A 15,664-nucleotide genomic window follows, 5' to 3' on the forward strand; every position below is an offset into this window, starting at 1 on the left:
CTAACACAGAGGAATGAAATACACCCCTGGTTTATTACAGCTGAGCATTTAGAGGAAAACCACTGAGAAAGCACCTCCCATTCTCTGACTCACTCAAGTTATTATGTTTCCACTGGAAGGAGACGCACCAGACATAACCTGCACCTGAGCGGGGTGGTGGTACAGGGAGCCAAACTGGAATACTGCAGCCCGAGTGAAATCACGACGGGAAGTATTGCTATAGAATTAAGCGAAACACTTTTGGCAACCTGCTCGTTGTGTTTTTGGCTTCACTCAGAGAGAAAATGGCCTCCGGATCAGAGGCCAAACTCCACTGTCCTGTGTGCTGTGATATCTTTAAAGATCCAGTTCTTCTTTCCTGTAGCCACAGCTTCTGTAAAGTCTGCCTCCGGAGATGGTGGAGAAGGAAAGAAGCACTCGAGTGTCCTGTTTGTAAGCGCATATCTGGGAAGAAACACCCACCTTGCAACTTGGCACTGAAGAATCTGTGTGAGGCCTTTTTACTGGAGAGTGATCAGTTCAAGAGGCTTCACAAGTTTCTAGAAGAGGAAGAGAAGGCCAGGATTGCTGCTGTGAGTGCAGAAGAAAGGTGGAAGCGTGAGGTGCTGAAGGAGAAGATGGACGTTCTGAGAAGAGAGATAGCAGCTCTTTCGCAAATTATCAGAGCAACAGAGGAGGAGCTGAGAGCTGAAGACACCTTCTTCTTAAACAACTACAAGGTGTTGAAATCTCCCAATTCTTTGAATCTTTGGGCTGAAGGAGGGACAATACTCGGTGTATAAATGCTCAATCAACAATCATTTATTTCCATACAATTCAACAGTCAGAGCATTACAACGTCCGGACGGGAGAGATGCTACCAGAGGGTCAGGCACATGTCTCAAAATGGTGACGGGTTGCTCAGCTTTTTATACTCTCTAGTGGCCCCCAGCTAGTCGTAAAAGCCAAAACATCACATTTTTTCTCTGTTACAGCGCCTAAGTTATGACCTCGGCAGTTGTTTCTCTGCTTTCTGTAAGGTGGGGGTGTGGAATGTGGTCTATCTATCTCCCCTGTCTTTAGACACAGAGTCTCCTGCTTACAACCTTCTCTTCATGATTCAACAATTAAGCATGTCAAGAAAACAGTGTAACACATTCCCAGCAGATCAAGGATACAGAGTGATGCACATTTATCTAATGAACTAATATGTGAATATGTTCTGTTAACTCAAAAGTATAATGAGAACTAAACTACATACAGCTCACACACTCTATATTAAAGGGTATAATATGATCTACAGCAGTATTCTAATTCAACTACTTTGATTACATATATAAGGTAACATATAATAACAGAATAATCTAACAAAGGCTACAGCAGAACAGGTCCAGGAGCAGCCCCTGATGGGTGATCCAGAGCTTCTTCTAGGAGTTTTGCTGGACCAGGCCAAACACCTGGGCAATCTGACCTTCAACATCTTGAACAAGATGGCTGAGGCCAGCTCGTATACTCCTGTGATTCTGGATCCAAACACTGCCCACCCAAGACTCAACCTGTCTGAAGATCTGAGTGGTGTTAAACGGGGACGGACAGTAGAGTGTCCCAACAACCCGGAGAGATTTGACAGCTTCTGCATCACCCTCGGCTCTCAGGGATTTAACTCAGGACTTCACAGCTGGGAAGTTGAACTTGGACACAGTTCACACTGGATCCTGGGCGTGGCACCAGTCAGTCAAAAGGAAAGGACATTTAGGCTCGCACTCTGGGTTATGGACAATGGAGTTTTGTAAAGGTAAATACAAAGCATCCTCACCATCAAATTCAGTCTCTGTTCTTTCAGTGAGGAATAGGATCAAGAGGATCAGAGTTTGTTTGGACTGTGACACAGGGGTGCTGAGTTTCTCTGATCTCGACAGTCTCATATACTCCAACTCATGTACCTCCACCGAGGCCCTGTTCCCAGTTATAGGCACAAGTGATAAACGCCTATTAAAGATACTACCTGAAACAATGTTACTAAATAATACCTGTTAGATTCCAACAGAGAGGATAATGACCTATTGGTTTGTGGACTAGTATTTTAAAGCCTTTAGTATTGCGCTCAGATACGGTCAAAATATCCATATTTGGATGATGGTGGAGTACCAAGTTATCAGCTAAAGCTAGTTAGCTTGGTTAGGCTTTGGACAATGACATATATTTTCTAGTTTTGCCTCTGCACACCACCACAGTGGCTTTTACATCTAAATAAATCAACATCAACTATGCTTCAGATGATGAGCTGTTTTTATCTTTCTAAAATGCTAAAATTGCTAAATCTACATCTTAATGGCTTAACATAAAGCTGAATGTGGTTCCACTCATTACAGTCACAAAGAAGCATGAAGCAGGATATGATGAATGCTTAGAAAACCACTGAACATTTTTATATTGCAACTTTATTAAACAAAGTATATTCCATATTGAACACTCAGTAAAAGCTTTGCCAAACATTACTGGCCTCTGAAAAACATTCACAGAGAAAATAACTCAATTTAGTCCGCAGACATTAAACAGTCCTAAACCGCCGCCACAGCATTATAGTGTCAGGTTATTAAGTATTGTAATATCTGCTGCAGGAGAAAGCCTTCACAGATGGAAACCTGAGACAAAGTCCTTCTGATGATGAGAAAATACATAGAAACAACTAGATGGATGATATGTGTTTCCATGGTGACTGCACCTTGGGATAAACTGACCAGTCAGAGGATAAAATAAATAACAAAAATGAAACATCGTGGAAAAAACAAAAGCAAACAGCATCACTTCATCCCGATGCATCGGATTCCTTGGTGCTTTAGAGCTCTGATGTTGAGTTTGTTCTGATTCTGCACCGCTCTCAGTAGAGCACCAAACAAGGATTAATCCGCCGCTGAAATTATTCCCCAACAAAGTTTATTCATTTTTAACTTAAACTACAGCACAAGAGCTGCTTCAGGAAATCACTTTTTTGTGTGTTTTTGCTCAGGAACTAAAAGGGCTTGTGGTTGGGGCCAACACACACTGAGCATATGAACAGGTTTTTGTTTTTTCTTCTGTGTTTTCAGCACTGTCTATTTTTTTTGTTGTTAGCTGTTTTATGAAACATTTTCGAGCTCCTTACTGATTTTCTGAGGTTGCTTCAGAAATATGTAAACCTGAATTCTAATAAATACTTACGAGTTTTTATCTTGTGCTTTTGCTCTGACAGTGGTCAAATTCTAAGACTAGTAATGTTAGAAAAATGCTTATTGACTCTTGTCAGCCTGGTATCTTACTCTAATGACCAGAAACGAGCAGAAACTGCTAAATCGGCTCAAAGTGCTACATTTCTCAGTCATTTCAATTTTCTAACAGGCTGCTAGCTGATGAATGAGAAATGAAATCAGAAAAATGAATCAGAAAAAAGCACTAAATATATTTCTTGAATTCTTAAATTGTCAACTGTTAAGGTTCAAAGTCATTTATATGTACTTTTATTATCATGTTACCAATTTACAGTTTAACATCCAACGGTTTAACATATAACATGTAACACATAACATTTAACAGTTTAACTATACTTTTAAGGTGCCTTTTAAAGAAGAAAATCATGAACTGGTTTAAACTGAAATGAAGGGATTGTGTATTCTCCTCTGGGCTTAGAAACTACTTTTAAAGTAAAAAAATGATAAAGTTCTGGGGACAATAAAAGAGTTGGTTTCCTGTGAAATGTTTGAATTTGCGGAAAGAAAAGATGAGGAAGAATAGAAGGAAGAGCAGGTGTTTCAAAGTGTGTAACAGAGTAATAAAAAGAAAAGGCACAGGGCAGAGCTGCAGGTCGTTCTATCAGTGGAAGGAGAATCCGGACGCCGGCAGGCCGCCACACCACTGCCTGATGAACTCGAGGACGTCCTGACACTCTGGACTGTGAGTGGTCTGTGGGGAGGTGGAGGAGAGAAACACAAACAACAGCCCATCAGGAAACACACGTGAGAAGGGAGGTAAGGATGCTATGTATATTCATCTGCTGATTCAAACTCAAATAAGCACCACTGTTTTCATTTCTCTCAATGTGATGAACTAATTCAGTATTGTAAGACTCAGAAAGGTTAGGCCTCAGTTTCATGCTTTGCCAGTTGTGAACCACCAGTCGCAGGGGAAAAATTTGTATTCCCAAGTCAGTTAATGAGTAGCTGCTAGAAGTTGCTAAGTGAACTCAAACGCTAAAGCCCCATTCACCCAGACCTGGTCTCTAGCTGGTGGCCAGTGGCCCCAAGTAACCACTGATTGCTATGATAAAATATGTATTCTGCGACCAATTGGCAGACCATACCAATGTCAAATAGGTCTCTGGTTTAGCGCCTTCTTAGTGACCGATTTTACCTAGCAACTAGCCAGCAGCCTCCAGCAACTGCCTAATGACTGGTGGTGGTGCCCAGCCAATCTTATTTTTTGCAGAACATCTTGAAGTAACACAAACATGCTATAATCAACAGTAAAATACAATTTAGAGTTATAAGAAGCCAAGAAGTGTTGAGCTCTAACTCATGCACCATTATGTTTTTTTTTTCTAGTTATAATGAATCCAATAAATTACAATCCAACATTAGCATTTTCACTAAAGATCAGCGCTGTTTCAAAGAGAGTTGAACCTGAAAGAAACATTTTCTTCATGCCTTTGCTTTGAAAAAAAAAAAAAGAAAGAAAAGAAAAGCTTTGAGTACTGCTCCATGATGGGAGTTCCTTTCTCTCTCAACCAATTTTAAGTTGAGGACAGACGATCTGGGTAAGTTTTAGGAGTTTTGATTAGTTTTGAGTTCCTCAAAACTAATCAAAACTCTTCAAAACCTTGAATGACACTGCATTTAATTACAGTCCCTGTGGAGTCAAATACACTCCTGAGTAGAGCAGGGCGATACGACCAAAAATATTTATCACGATATACATTTGAAAATTTGCGATAACGATATAACTGATGGTATAATTGACACTAGATAAACTACTTTACGACTCCACAACTTTATTAATGTTAAACAAACCCAAAAAACCCATCAATGTATTTTTGCTTAAACTAGCAGCTGTTTTTTATGTGCAATAAAGTTATATAAAAATGTAACAGTGCAAATGCAAATTCCTTGCTGAAAATTTAACCAAAAGGAATTTCCAGTGGAAACTGGCCGACATATCCTCAGCATAACCATGTATAATATCCACAAAACTTAAAAGAGGTTATACACACAATACAGTAATATTATGTTGATGCACAGTATGTATCTCCTGCCTACAGTAGCCATAATGCTCCGACAATCCATCAAGCGGTGCGGCTTCATAGCTTAGCAAAGTCGTACTAAAACATTGGACAGATTTTTGAGCGGCGTGTACGACATAAAATCGTTTCGAGGTCAGTAAACACAACCAGAATTCATACATAAGGCACACGGGATTATAAGGGGCACTGTCGATTTTCAGAAGAATCAAAGGATTGATTTTAAGTGTGCCGTATTTTACAAAACACACGGTAATAACGACGGCCCGCTAGCATGCTCTACCAAAAATAGTGCTTTGTTGTGTATCTGATGGATGAAAGCCAAACCAGTTCCACACCACTGAAGTTGCAGCTTTTTTACATTCTGGTTCATCAGTTTCATTCAACGATCCTCTTTCGCCCTTCTCATTCTCCGTCGCCGAAATGCTTTTCCCGCCACGTGTCTATGAGAACAAAGGCACTGCGCATGCACGTTTTACCCATATTCTATGGGTATCGTGATATTTCATTTTCTTATCGTTGCCCAACATTATACCGGTATTACCATGAACAGTATGATATGGCCCAGCCCTACTCCTGAGGTTTTTCATTCAGAAAGAAGGAGAGATCCGTTTGTGTTGTTTTTATATGCACGGAAATTTCTCAGCTTACAAAAACCCAGTTTCTCTGTTTGATCTCACCTTCGTGGCCATGAGGAATTTGTTCCAGTCTTCCTTGTTGGCTGCTTTCCCCGCAGCAGAGAACTCGATTTTATTCCTCAGCACGGGGTAGCCTGAAAGCAGGAACACCACAGAGCGAGACTACATGCTGTGTATGACTGCACAGTCACGCAGCAAACTGGAGAATCAACACTTACAGCAAGGCCACAGCATGTTTTGTGTATGATAGCATTCTATTATACAGTAGCTATCATTTCATATTAAAATTTAAGAAAGAAAATCGTTGAATGGTCCATTAGGTTTTAAATGAAGGTTCTTGAAGTGGACCTGTTATACATTTCTTTCTCTGTCACATATATACTGTTTTATTGCTGGATTAATATTACACAAGGCCACAGTTTCATGTCAGTGCTGTTCACAGTGAGAGAGGATATGCTGATCAAACCTTCTGTTTTGTGACAGGTAGCCAATCAAAAGAACGTTGGCTTTATGGTTGTGGAACTAGAAAAAAGGTGAATTGAGTGGCTGCACTAAGGTTCAGTATAAGATATATAAGAGAATAACAAAAAGCTTCGCTAGTAGAGACCAAGAGTAAAAACATGAAGATAGAAATGAGCAAAATAGGTCTCCCTTAAATACAGATTACCTTCTTCAAATAACACAGAGGTGAAAATTAAACATTTATTTGAGAACAAATCCATCTTAAATCTCCAAAACACCTCAAACAACAGCTCTACACTTTCCTGAAATTAGATTTCATTACATCAACCTGCTCACGTTAAAGCGTGTGTGAAATCTCGTGCATTGCAAAGTGGATTAAGTGTAAATGTCAGCACTGTATGCAAACATCATGGGTGTGAGAAGAAAGTTTAACAACAGGTAAACTATAAAAGCTCCAAATAACAGAGAACATGTTGCAACTTTATGGTAATTACACAATTTTTTATTAAATTATTATTATTTTTTATTTCATTTAATTATTTCATGTTTTCCACAAAATAAATGATGAAACGTTTCTTCTTGCTTTTTGCTTTTCTCTGTTGCATCACATCAGTTTGCAATTTTTTCCCCCTCTGATCTCTTTTCAATCTTTGAAATTAACAAAACTTTGATAAGTCTTGGACATGCTTGAGTGTTTCTGTGTGTGTGTGTCTAACCGGTGAGGACACAGGGCATCGAGCGAAGGCCGGTGTTGGCGGCCACCAGCGAGGCTTCGTATGTGTTCCTCTCGTCACGTGGCAGAACCTGCTCGAGCCGATGGTCCATGGACACCATAAGCACCCAGTCGCGCATCTGGTCTCGCTGGGCAACCTGTAACACACACGCTGTTTTCAGACAGCTTTTCTAAACATTGCTCATTGCAACTGAGCTGCATGTCAGGTTGAGTTTGATTTTTTACATAAAAAAAATACAGTTTGTGTGATGTCAGCCTGCAGTGATAAGAGTTTCCTACACAGAAACTCAGTGACTGTGTCATAAACAGGAATAGGTTGAGCTTGTTCAGACAAAAGAAGACTTTTGGACAAAGTAATCTTAAATGGGCTGTTATATAGTTACTATTATTCTTTTCAATTTCTCTAACCCCAACTCCTAAACCACCCCAAATTTTGGTCATCATATTTAAGAAGCTATAACCAAGGTAATAAAAATAACTAATAAAAACAAGCTTTAATGTGACCTATAAACAGGAAAATGTGAAGTATGATTTTTGTTAAGAGGGCCTGATTTAGCCCACAGGCCACCTGTTTGCCTGCCGATACTTTCTAATTTGCAGCTACAGCGACCCTGCAGCTTAAGACTGGGTGCTTAAATGGAGCGATCTGTCATCTGTGCTCATTTGTAAAGAATATCACAGAGGAATGTGACACTAACTGCACCAGATCTGATTTGTAGCACATCACCAATATTGTCTTCATCTATCAGTCTGACCGCAGCATCCGGTGGGATATGTGTTTGGTGGGCGGTGATGATGTCTTACTGTGACGCAGAGTTTGGTGGGAACTGGAACCTCAAAGGGAATGTCGGTGTCTAGGAAATCGGTGTGGTCCAGAGTGTCCAGAGTCCCCTCGTCAATGCCCTGGACAACAAAATTAGCCAATCACAAATGAAAAGATTCAATTTTACACCTGTTTTACACATTAGAAGTTCAGATGGTGTAATGGTGTTATAATAGGATTTTGCTGGTATTCACGGAATACATAACGGAAAGGTCACAAATAAAGATTTCTACAATACATACATCGCACAGATCCAGGAAGTGGTTGAGAAAGATGAAGGCCATGTTTTCCCAGCCAATAGCCTGCCAGAATTGAAAACATAGCACGTAGAATCAACACCAGAGAGAGAGTATCTGCTCCTTCAAAAAGATTATCCTCTAATGGCCAATCACCAATAGAGCAGAGTTAAAGGCTTGTAAGTAGTCATGGACTACCTGAAGTGTACAATGCATTTTTAAATGTACTTCAATCATTGAATATCTGGGAATATTACCAACTTTGTGGAGAAAACTCATTGAATTTTGTGGTCTAGGAGGAACATTTTAGACTATGAACATGCACCTGGAACTAAAAAAAAAACAAAACATCAGCACTACCAAAGCAGAACAGCTGCACCTCATCCTCTCTAATTGGTGGACTCACCTTGCAGGCCAGGCCCGCCTCATAGAAAGCCTTGTCCGCAGCAACAAGCTCAGTGTGACGCAGCAGAGACACGGAGAGCTTGGTTGCTATACTGATCTGAAAATGCACAGCAGAAGAAGAGAACACTTAAAAAACCCCAAAGTAAAGCTTCCTACATATCATCATCAGTTACCTAGCAGAGGTTTAGATTTGTACCATGACATGGTCTTCTTTTTTGTCTTGTTCCCTGTTACAATTTAACTGATATTCATACTCGTGTTTCTAGGTGTTCACATTTTTCTAGAGTCTCCTCCTGTTTCGTCTATCTGTTTGTTTGTCTTCCACTGTTTTCACTTCCTGTTTTATTTTGGTAATTACCTCTTTGTGCATCCTTCCTGTGCTTTTTTAAGACTGCCTGGCCAAGTCTCAACTATGTTCACCTGTGCAAATTGAGCTCTGTGTATTTTTAGTTTCTTTTTGTTTGTCTACTTGGTAACTCCCCTCATGGATTCCTGTTTAGCTTAGGTCAGACTATCATCACTGAAGTCTTCTATAATGTCCTGTGGTGTCTGGTTCCTGGTGACGTTGTCTTCTTTCCCAAAATGAAAGGCAGAGATCGAGTATACATCACAGATGGTAATGTGCAGGTGGTCAGAAAGAAGCTTACAGGAGGACATCTAAAAATAGAAGAAGCAGTACTGGTAGCATCCAAGGTGTACCAGGAGATGACCTTGGGACCAAAATGAAATCTGGTCACGTTTTTATTTTTCTGAGCAAAGACACAGAACTTTTGGCAGGCAAATGTTGCCTTGCTGGTCACATTTTCTGCAGTTCACATGGTTGATCTACCCACAATACAAGGTGTTTTCACATCCGTCAATTCTCTAGCCCAACATCATCTATGCTGTTACCACAAGACTCCAGGCTTCACAGTGCTTTGTTCTATTGTTGAATTCTCACCAATTATGAGCAACTTTTACAAAGTCATTTTCAAAGATGTCCTCATTCTTAAATATTCTGTATTTAGGCAGGTGCTGTTTGCGTTTTCATACCAGCTGCTCGACTCCTTTAGCAGCAGATCTTGTGGCGTAGTAGTGAGAGATTAGCAGCATCTGTTCAAAATCTTCATGAGCCGGAGTGTTTGCCTCGGTTGATTTGGACATGTTCTCACACTGAAATCACAGCAAACAGAAATTAAAAAATTAAAAATTGATGCATTTTATGAGGACAAACTTATTTTCATGTTTTTTAAAATGGATCGATAAAGGCATTTACTAATTTTGATTTACCAGTTGGAAGAAGAAATTGCGGAGGTCGGCGAACATGCGGTAGGACTCTGGTCCATCGGTGTCGGGAAGGTTAATCAGGTCCAGGAACAGGCGTTTGTAGATGTTAAAGTTCTGATTGTAAAAAATGGCAAAGCTTGTAAAAAATAATAAACAAGAGATGTCTCTTTTTAATCATGTTGTTAAGGCTGTAATAGAAATCAAAATATCTTTTTTTTTTTTTAATAAAATACAGCTGCCTTTTCACAGTCAGTTTGCTTTTTATTTGTGTAAATATAATTTCCGAAAGTCACTGATATTATTGTCTATTGAAATAATCTGGAACTGACTGACTCAAGAACCATAAAAATCTGTAAACCAGGGCTCCAAGCTCTTAAGGTAACATAGAGTTTTGTTGTAAATACCGCTTTATAGCAAACAAAAATACTGGCAGTGCCACCTGCTACCCCTCAGCCTTCTAATAGATACACCTATGGTTTAATTAGAAAATCTTGGGTAATTTTCAGAAAACCTGCTGTCTGACCTTTACTTTCAAACTCGTCTGAGAATTTGCACCTATGCTGTCAATTTGAAAATCCTATATCGTCTCATTCTCAAGCTATTGCATTCACAAACTTAGGTGTCAACATGCTCACTTTGCAGCAGCTGCCTGCCTGCATGCTGCTATGCAGGCAGGTGGCGTGGGTAAAAACTGGAGAAGAAATTGGTTTATTATGCTTAAGAACACTAGCTATTTGGCTTTTGTGGTGCTAACTGAGACTCACACTGTACATAACAACAAAGTCGACAATCTTGGCAATCAATGCAATCTTGTCAACACTGAACTGCATAAAAACATGTGGGTTGTTTGAAACTATGCAAACATTCCCATCGTGCCAAAATCTTGCACAAAATACACCACACCCCAATCTGTTTGTGGTCTCTCTATGCTTACTTTATCTTTTCTTTGCCTAACTGGCCACAGCAGAGAGGCAAAGCGTGAAATGGACATGGTGGACTGGCATGTCTATAACACATTTTGCTGTGATACTTGGTTGGAATATTCATATAATTTCACCTTCTATGAAGACTACAAAAATAAGAGTAGATATTCTACATTAAAGAGGGAAACTTGGGTTATCACGCAGTGAAAGAAGGATAATGTACCTTTAGGGTACCCACTAGGGGGGAATGGAATTAGCTATAAGAAGTGTGTGTGTACCTGAGGGTTTGGTGGTACTCCGTGCTGTATGTAGAGCTGAACAGCCTTTGGAGCTTCCTTATCCTTGATGAGATGTGTTGCGTACAGAGCAATGTACTTATGGAGGATCTGAAAGGTCTGACAAAACACAACACAAAAATTATGAAGCCTGACAGAAAAAATGAGGTCAATGAGGCCTGTTAACGAGCAAACAAGACCAAAAAGCACGAGAGAAAAAAAAAAGTGTTGCCTCAGCAGAAATAATTGTCCATGAGCGCCCGAATATGCTTCATCTTGTGTGACAGAAATGCCCATGCAGGCCTTATTTGTCTGAATATTGCCACAGTGCGGGGATGAGTTTAGCTAGTTCATAAAAAAAACTGCACATTAAGGCCCACTGGAGGGAAACATAAATCAACATAAACTACTTAGCTGCTGCAAAGTTGCTTTTCTGTCTGATATCACCAAGGTTGAATCAGGGGGGACTTCGGATGGGACAGAACCCCCACCCAAAACAAGAACCACCCCCTCAGTGCCGAAAAGTGTTCGATTAATGTCTCAAATTAACTTGTAATACAATTTCAGAAAGCTCCAAAGTGGATCATCTCATTTCCAGACATGGACACTTTGGATTCGGCTCTAAGAAGGATTGGAAGTGCTTTCCTGGAGCCTTGCAGCACATTTTTACTGGAGGTAACAACAAATTACCCTTAGCTGCAGCTAGGACATGGTTAGTCCTCTTTGTTTCTGTTGTGGAAAATCTTAAATAAAATTGCAACCACCAGGTGAGCGTTTCTTTGAAGTGAGGTTTATTAAGGAAAAAGAACAAAAAACACTGCAGTGGAGAAAACATTCAAGTCAAACACCAAAACAGTTTTCTGTGGAAGGACGCCCCCTTGAACTCTTTTATACCTTCTCAAACACTCTCAAACAAAGAACACTTCACATCAGATCATATATTCCTATACCTTCAGTCCGGCTCATCCTTGAACCTCTCTCACTCTAAGAAAAGTTACAACCACCGGTCACCGGTCTGACTGTACATGTTGTTTTTGTCCATGCTTTTACAGCTGGGGCACCTGCTCATCATTATCACCTACCTGCATCATAAAGCTCCAGACCTGAACTCTGCTCAGTGATTGTTTCATCCCCTAGTGTAGTACTGGCATCATTTAACCTCTAGTTTATCAATTGCTCACTGCTTTGTCTAAAACTCTAACACCTTGACCTCACCTGGTTATCTGCTTTTGCTCTAAAATTGCCTGGGATTTTAGCCCGCTGCCTATATGTGTAATACCTTATCAGAATCACCGGATTCCCTGTAGATTTCCCAGCATCATCGCTCCATCCCTACTTCCCAACAAATTCGCACAAAGTTCCTGGTTGTTTGAAGTAACGATGAATGACTCTTTCCCCTGTGCCCTGCTTTAGAGTTCACTTGTTTTAGAACTTTAAAACCCTGATTTGAGCAAAAGCTGTTTGCTTAACAACCCGAAAAACAAAAGAGGTGACAATATAATATGAACTCTTAATGACATCAAACAAGACATACCTGTTTGGATGCTGTCTCCAGGCACTTCTCCCACTGGCCTCTTTCTGCGTAGATGTCCAGGGCTGCCATGACATCCACTCCCACCAGCTGAACGAACACAGTCATCAAAAATAAAAACAAACAGTTTTTTCAGCTCTAAGAAACACAGCATGAAACTTGAAATTAGACCATTACATTTTCTGTCTTTCTCTGCTCATATTTATCAAATGGCACTGGCAAAGTAAACAACTCGGAGGACATGTAGGGCTCCACAGAGCAGTGAAATGGTGCAGGAAATACAGCAATCACTGTAAAATCATCTCAGTGAAACTTAACAAATTCTTATTCTGGGAGGAACATGCTGCTGTTTACTACAGAAATGGATCAAATGAGAGATATTTATCTCTTTTTGCTTTATATAAACGTTACAAAAAGTTATTTTTCTGGACCAAACTGCTTGGAGTGATTTTGGAAGCTGAATTTTGTCATAATTGGGTCAATATTAGCTTGATAACATGTCAGCTTTTCTTTTTTTTTTATTTGTTTGGTTCAGGGTGTCATAGAGTGTATACTTGTACTTACAGACTCCACTCTGCCCTGGTTTTTAAGGTGCTCCTTGTACTTCTGGTCCACGTAGTCCTCATACCTGTCAAATATCAGATTCATAAGAAACAGGGCAGAGAGGCACGCATGCTTAATAAAACTGATATGACATTGAAAAAATAACCAGCATGTCTTAGCCTTTCTGTTCACTTCTTCTATTCTGAGTTTTAATTCAGTGTCGGCCCTTGTCTTTGTTGCTGTTCTGCCCGTAATAACTATGATACACTTGAGTGTTTGTGTGTGTTTGTGTGCTCTCAAACCTCGGCTCCAGCTCCTTGGCGACTCTCTTGGCTTTGTTCCACTCCTCACCCTCAATAAAGACATCGATTGCCTCTTTGATGAGGTCCATGTTTAAGTAGAGCTCAGCAGCCTTCAACAATCAAATACAAACAGGACACAGGAAAGAGGCAACCTTATTATAAGAGCATATATATTTGGATTGTGTGTGTGTGTGTGTGTATTGTTTTATTAACTGAATCTACGTGTGTTTTCACTCACGGCGTTGAACTTCCTCAGCTGTGCGAGTCGTGGTCCGACCACCTGGATCACCTCCACTGCTACATCTGCTGTCAGGAACTTGATGGACAGCTCTGCCGCCTGGACATATGCACACAGCGAGTGCACACGCCAAACAGTACAGGACACCCAAAAAGACACAAAAAGGAAAAATCAATTCAAACCATATATAGAAATATAACATTTAGCTTTGTCATTATTTTGTTATTCAAGTCTGCTCAAGACGTTTTCTTTTTTTTTTCCTTTTAGGGTTTATTTTTGCAATTATTTCATGAAATAGAATCGAGGTAGGCAACGTGTTTTTGGTAATAATGGGCAACAAATCCATGAAACCCTTTTGATAGATTCTGCATTTCCTTTTCAGCAACCTTTCTGTTTTCTGGTTTGAGAAAATGTAGCTTGGGACAAGAGAGTTTATTCTGGATAGGAAGACAGAAAGAGTGGGTACCATATGAAGATAAAGCCAGTACTGATTTATTTTATCTTCTTCATATGGACTCGGTATTAGTGGTATTTATATAGCACTTTTCTGCACTTACTGAGCACTCAAGGCACCCGACTCCCACTCACACATATACACACATCCTGGTCATGAACACATTTACACATGTCATCATACAGATTGGAGAAGCCCGGGATCGAACCACTGACTGGACATGCAGCTGAACGTCTGTTTCTGCTCCACTGCCATGAGGATAGACACAGAAAAGCTTTACCACTTCCACAATATTCATTATGGACTTAAGCTATTTCCTATTTAACTACTATAGTTTTCTGTTGTTTTGAATCTGTTCTGTGATATTGATTTTAATGAACTACATTTTTTTAAATGTTGTGGGTGCCGTAGCACAATATTTTCCCAACTTTTTCGATAAAAAATATTTATTGTGTCTTATTTTTCCTACTTCAAGTGTATTTTATTCTAATTTTTTGCATTTTATTCTCAGTCACACATACGTTTAGTATGTGTGTACACCGAGACATATAATGTACAAAATTTTTTCTCTCCTTACAATATGTGTCTTTGGCATTTTTGATATTCTATACAGCAAAAATATTATAAAACCAAATTTTAACAAAGTAGCAGTTCTTTCATAACCTTTTCAGGACAAAGTTAAGAAAGTAGGTGGGGCTATTAATAATAATGAATTGCATTTATATAGCGCTTTTCAAGACCCTCAAAGCGCTTTACAATTCCACTATTCATTCACTCTCACATTCACACACTGGTGGAGGCTAGCTACAGTTGTAGTCACAGCTGCCCTGGGGCAGACTGACAGAGGCGAGGCTGCCATATTGCGCCATCGGCCCCTCTGGCCATCACCAGTAGGTGGTAGGTGAAGTGTCTTGCCCAAGGACACAACGGCCAAGACAGACAGAGCTGGGGATCGAACCGGCAACCTTCCAGTTACAAGATGAGTTTCCCAACCCCCTTAACCACGGCCGCCCCCAAATTGATGTTATTCCACCAGTTTCTGAGCCACCGCAGTGTAAGAAATGGCATATATTTAAAAACTGCCTCTTATTACCACTGCTGTTTTGCCCTACCAGTACTGACACTGATGATGTCATACTTCGAGGGAGAAAGAGTTCAACTTCTTCAACTGTTTAGCTGATGACATTAAAAAGCTATTAACAGAGATCTTTGCAATGATGATAATATAAAATTGTCATGATCTGTCATCTCATATTAAATCCGTGACCCGCTCCTGCTTTTTTCACTTAAGAAATATTGCCAAACTCAGGACTATTGTCTCCACAACCGAGGTGCCACTTCACAAGCGCATGGCACAACACAGAAGAGCCACCTCCACAGGACAAGACTCAGCAGTCCATCTGCATCTTAAGGATAAAGGACACTCTTTCGAGGATGCCAATGTTCACATTTTGGACAGAGAGGACAGATGGTTTGAAAGAGGAGTGAAAGAAGCCATCTATGTCCACTGTGAGCGACCATCTTTGAACAGAGGCGGGGGTTTACGACACCAACTCTCTGCCATCTATAATCCAGTTTTGAGATCCC

General features: G+C 40.1%; 1 protein-coding gene and 1 pseudogene across 1 annotated transcript in view; one reads left to right on the forward strand and one right to left on the reverse strand.

The window, feature by feature from the left end:
- Positions 1-284: 284 nt before the first annotated feature.
- LOC146617466 (nuclear factor 7, ovary-like) lies at positions 285-2,016 on the forward strand (annotated as a pseudogene).
- Positions 2,017-3,825: 1,809 nt separating this feature from the next.
- The window catches only part of ift172 (intraflagellar transport 172), a 54,356-nt gene continuing 42,517 nt past the window's right edge, over positions 3,826-15,664 (reverse strand). Inside the window, exons 36-48 of the mRNA XM_085371972.1 lie at positions 13,624-13,722; positions 13,386-13,495; positions 13,105-13,168; positions 12,544-12,630; positions 11,013-11,129; positions 9,815-9,925; positions 9,578-9,697; positions 8,547-8,642; positions 8,147-8,206; positions 7,886-7,984; positions 7,065-7,218; positions 5,929-6,020; positions 3,826-3,918 (exon numbers count right to left, since the gene is read on the reverse strand). Of these exons, the coding sequence (XP_085228098.1) occupies positions 3,829-3,918; positions 5,929-6,020; positions 7,065-7,218; positions 7,886-7,984; positions 8,147-8,206; positions 8,547-8,642; positions 9,578-9,697; positions 9,815-9,925; positions 11,013-11,129; positions 12,544-12,630; positions 13,105-13,168; positions 13,386-13,495; positions 13,624-13,722 (1,299 nt within the window). The 3' untranslated portion in view covers positions 3,826-3,828. The remainder of the gene's footprint in view (positions 3,919-5,928; positions 6,021-7,064; positions 7,219-7,885; positions 7,985-8,146; positions 8,207-8,546; positions 8,643-9,577; positions 9,698-9,814; positions 9,926-11,012; positions 11,130-12,543; positions 12,631-13,104; positions 13,169-13,385; positions 13,496-13,623; positions 13,723-15,664) is intronic.

Source organism: Diplotaxodon limnothrissa, linkage group LG15 (assembly GCF_057381915.1).
Source record: "Diplotaxodon limnothrissa isolate DT_005_m linkage group LG15, D_limnothrissa_male_GT1.1, whole genome shotgun sequence".
NCBI lineage: Eukaryota > Metazoa > Chordata > Actinopteri > Cichliformes > Cichlidae > Diplotaxodon > Diplotaxodon limnothrissa.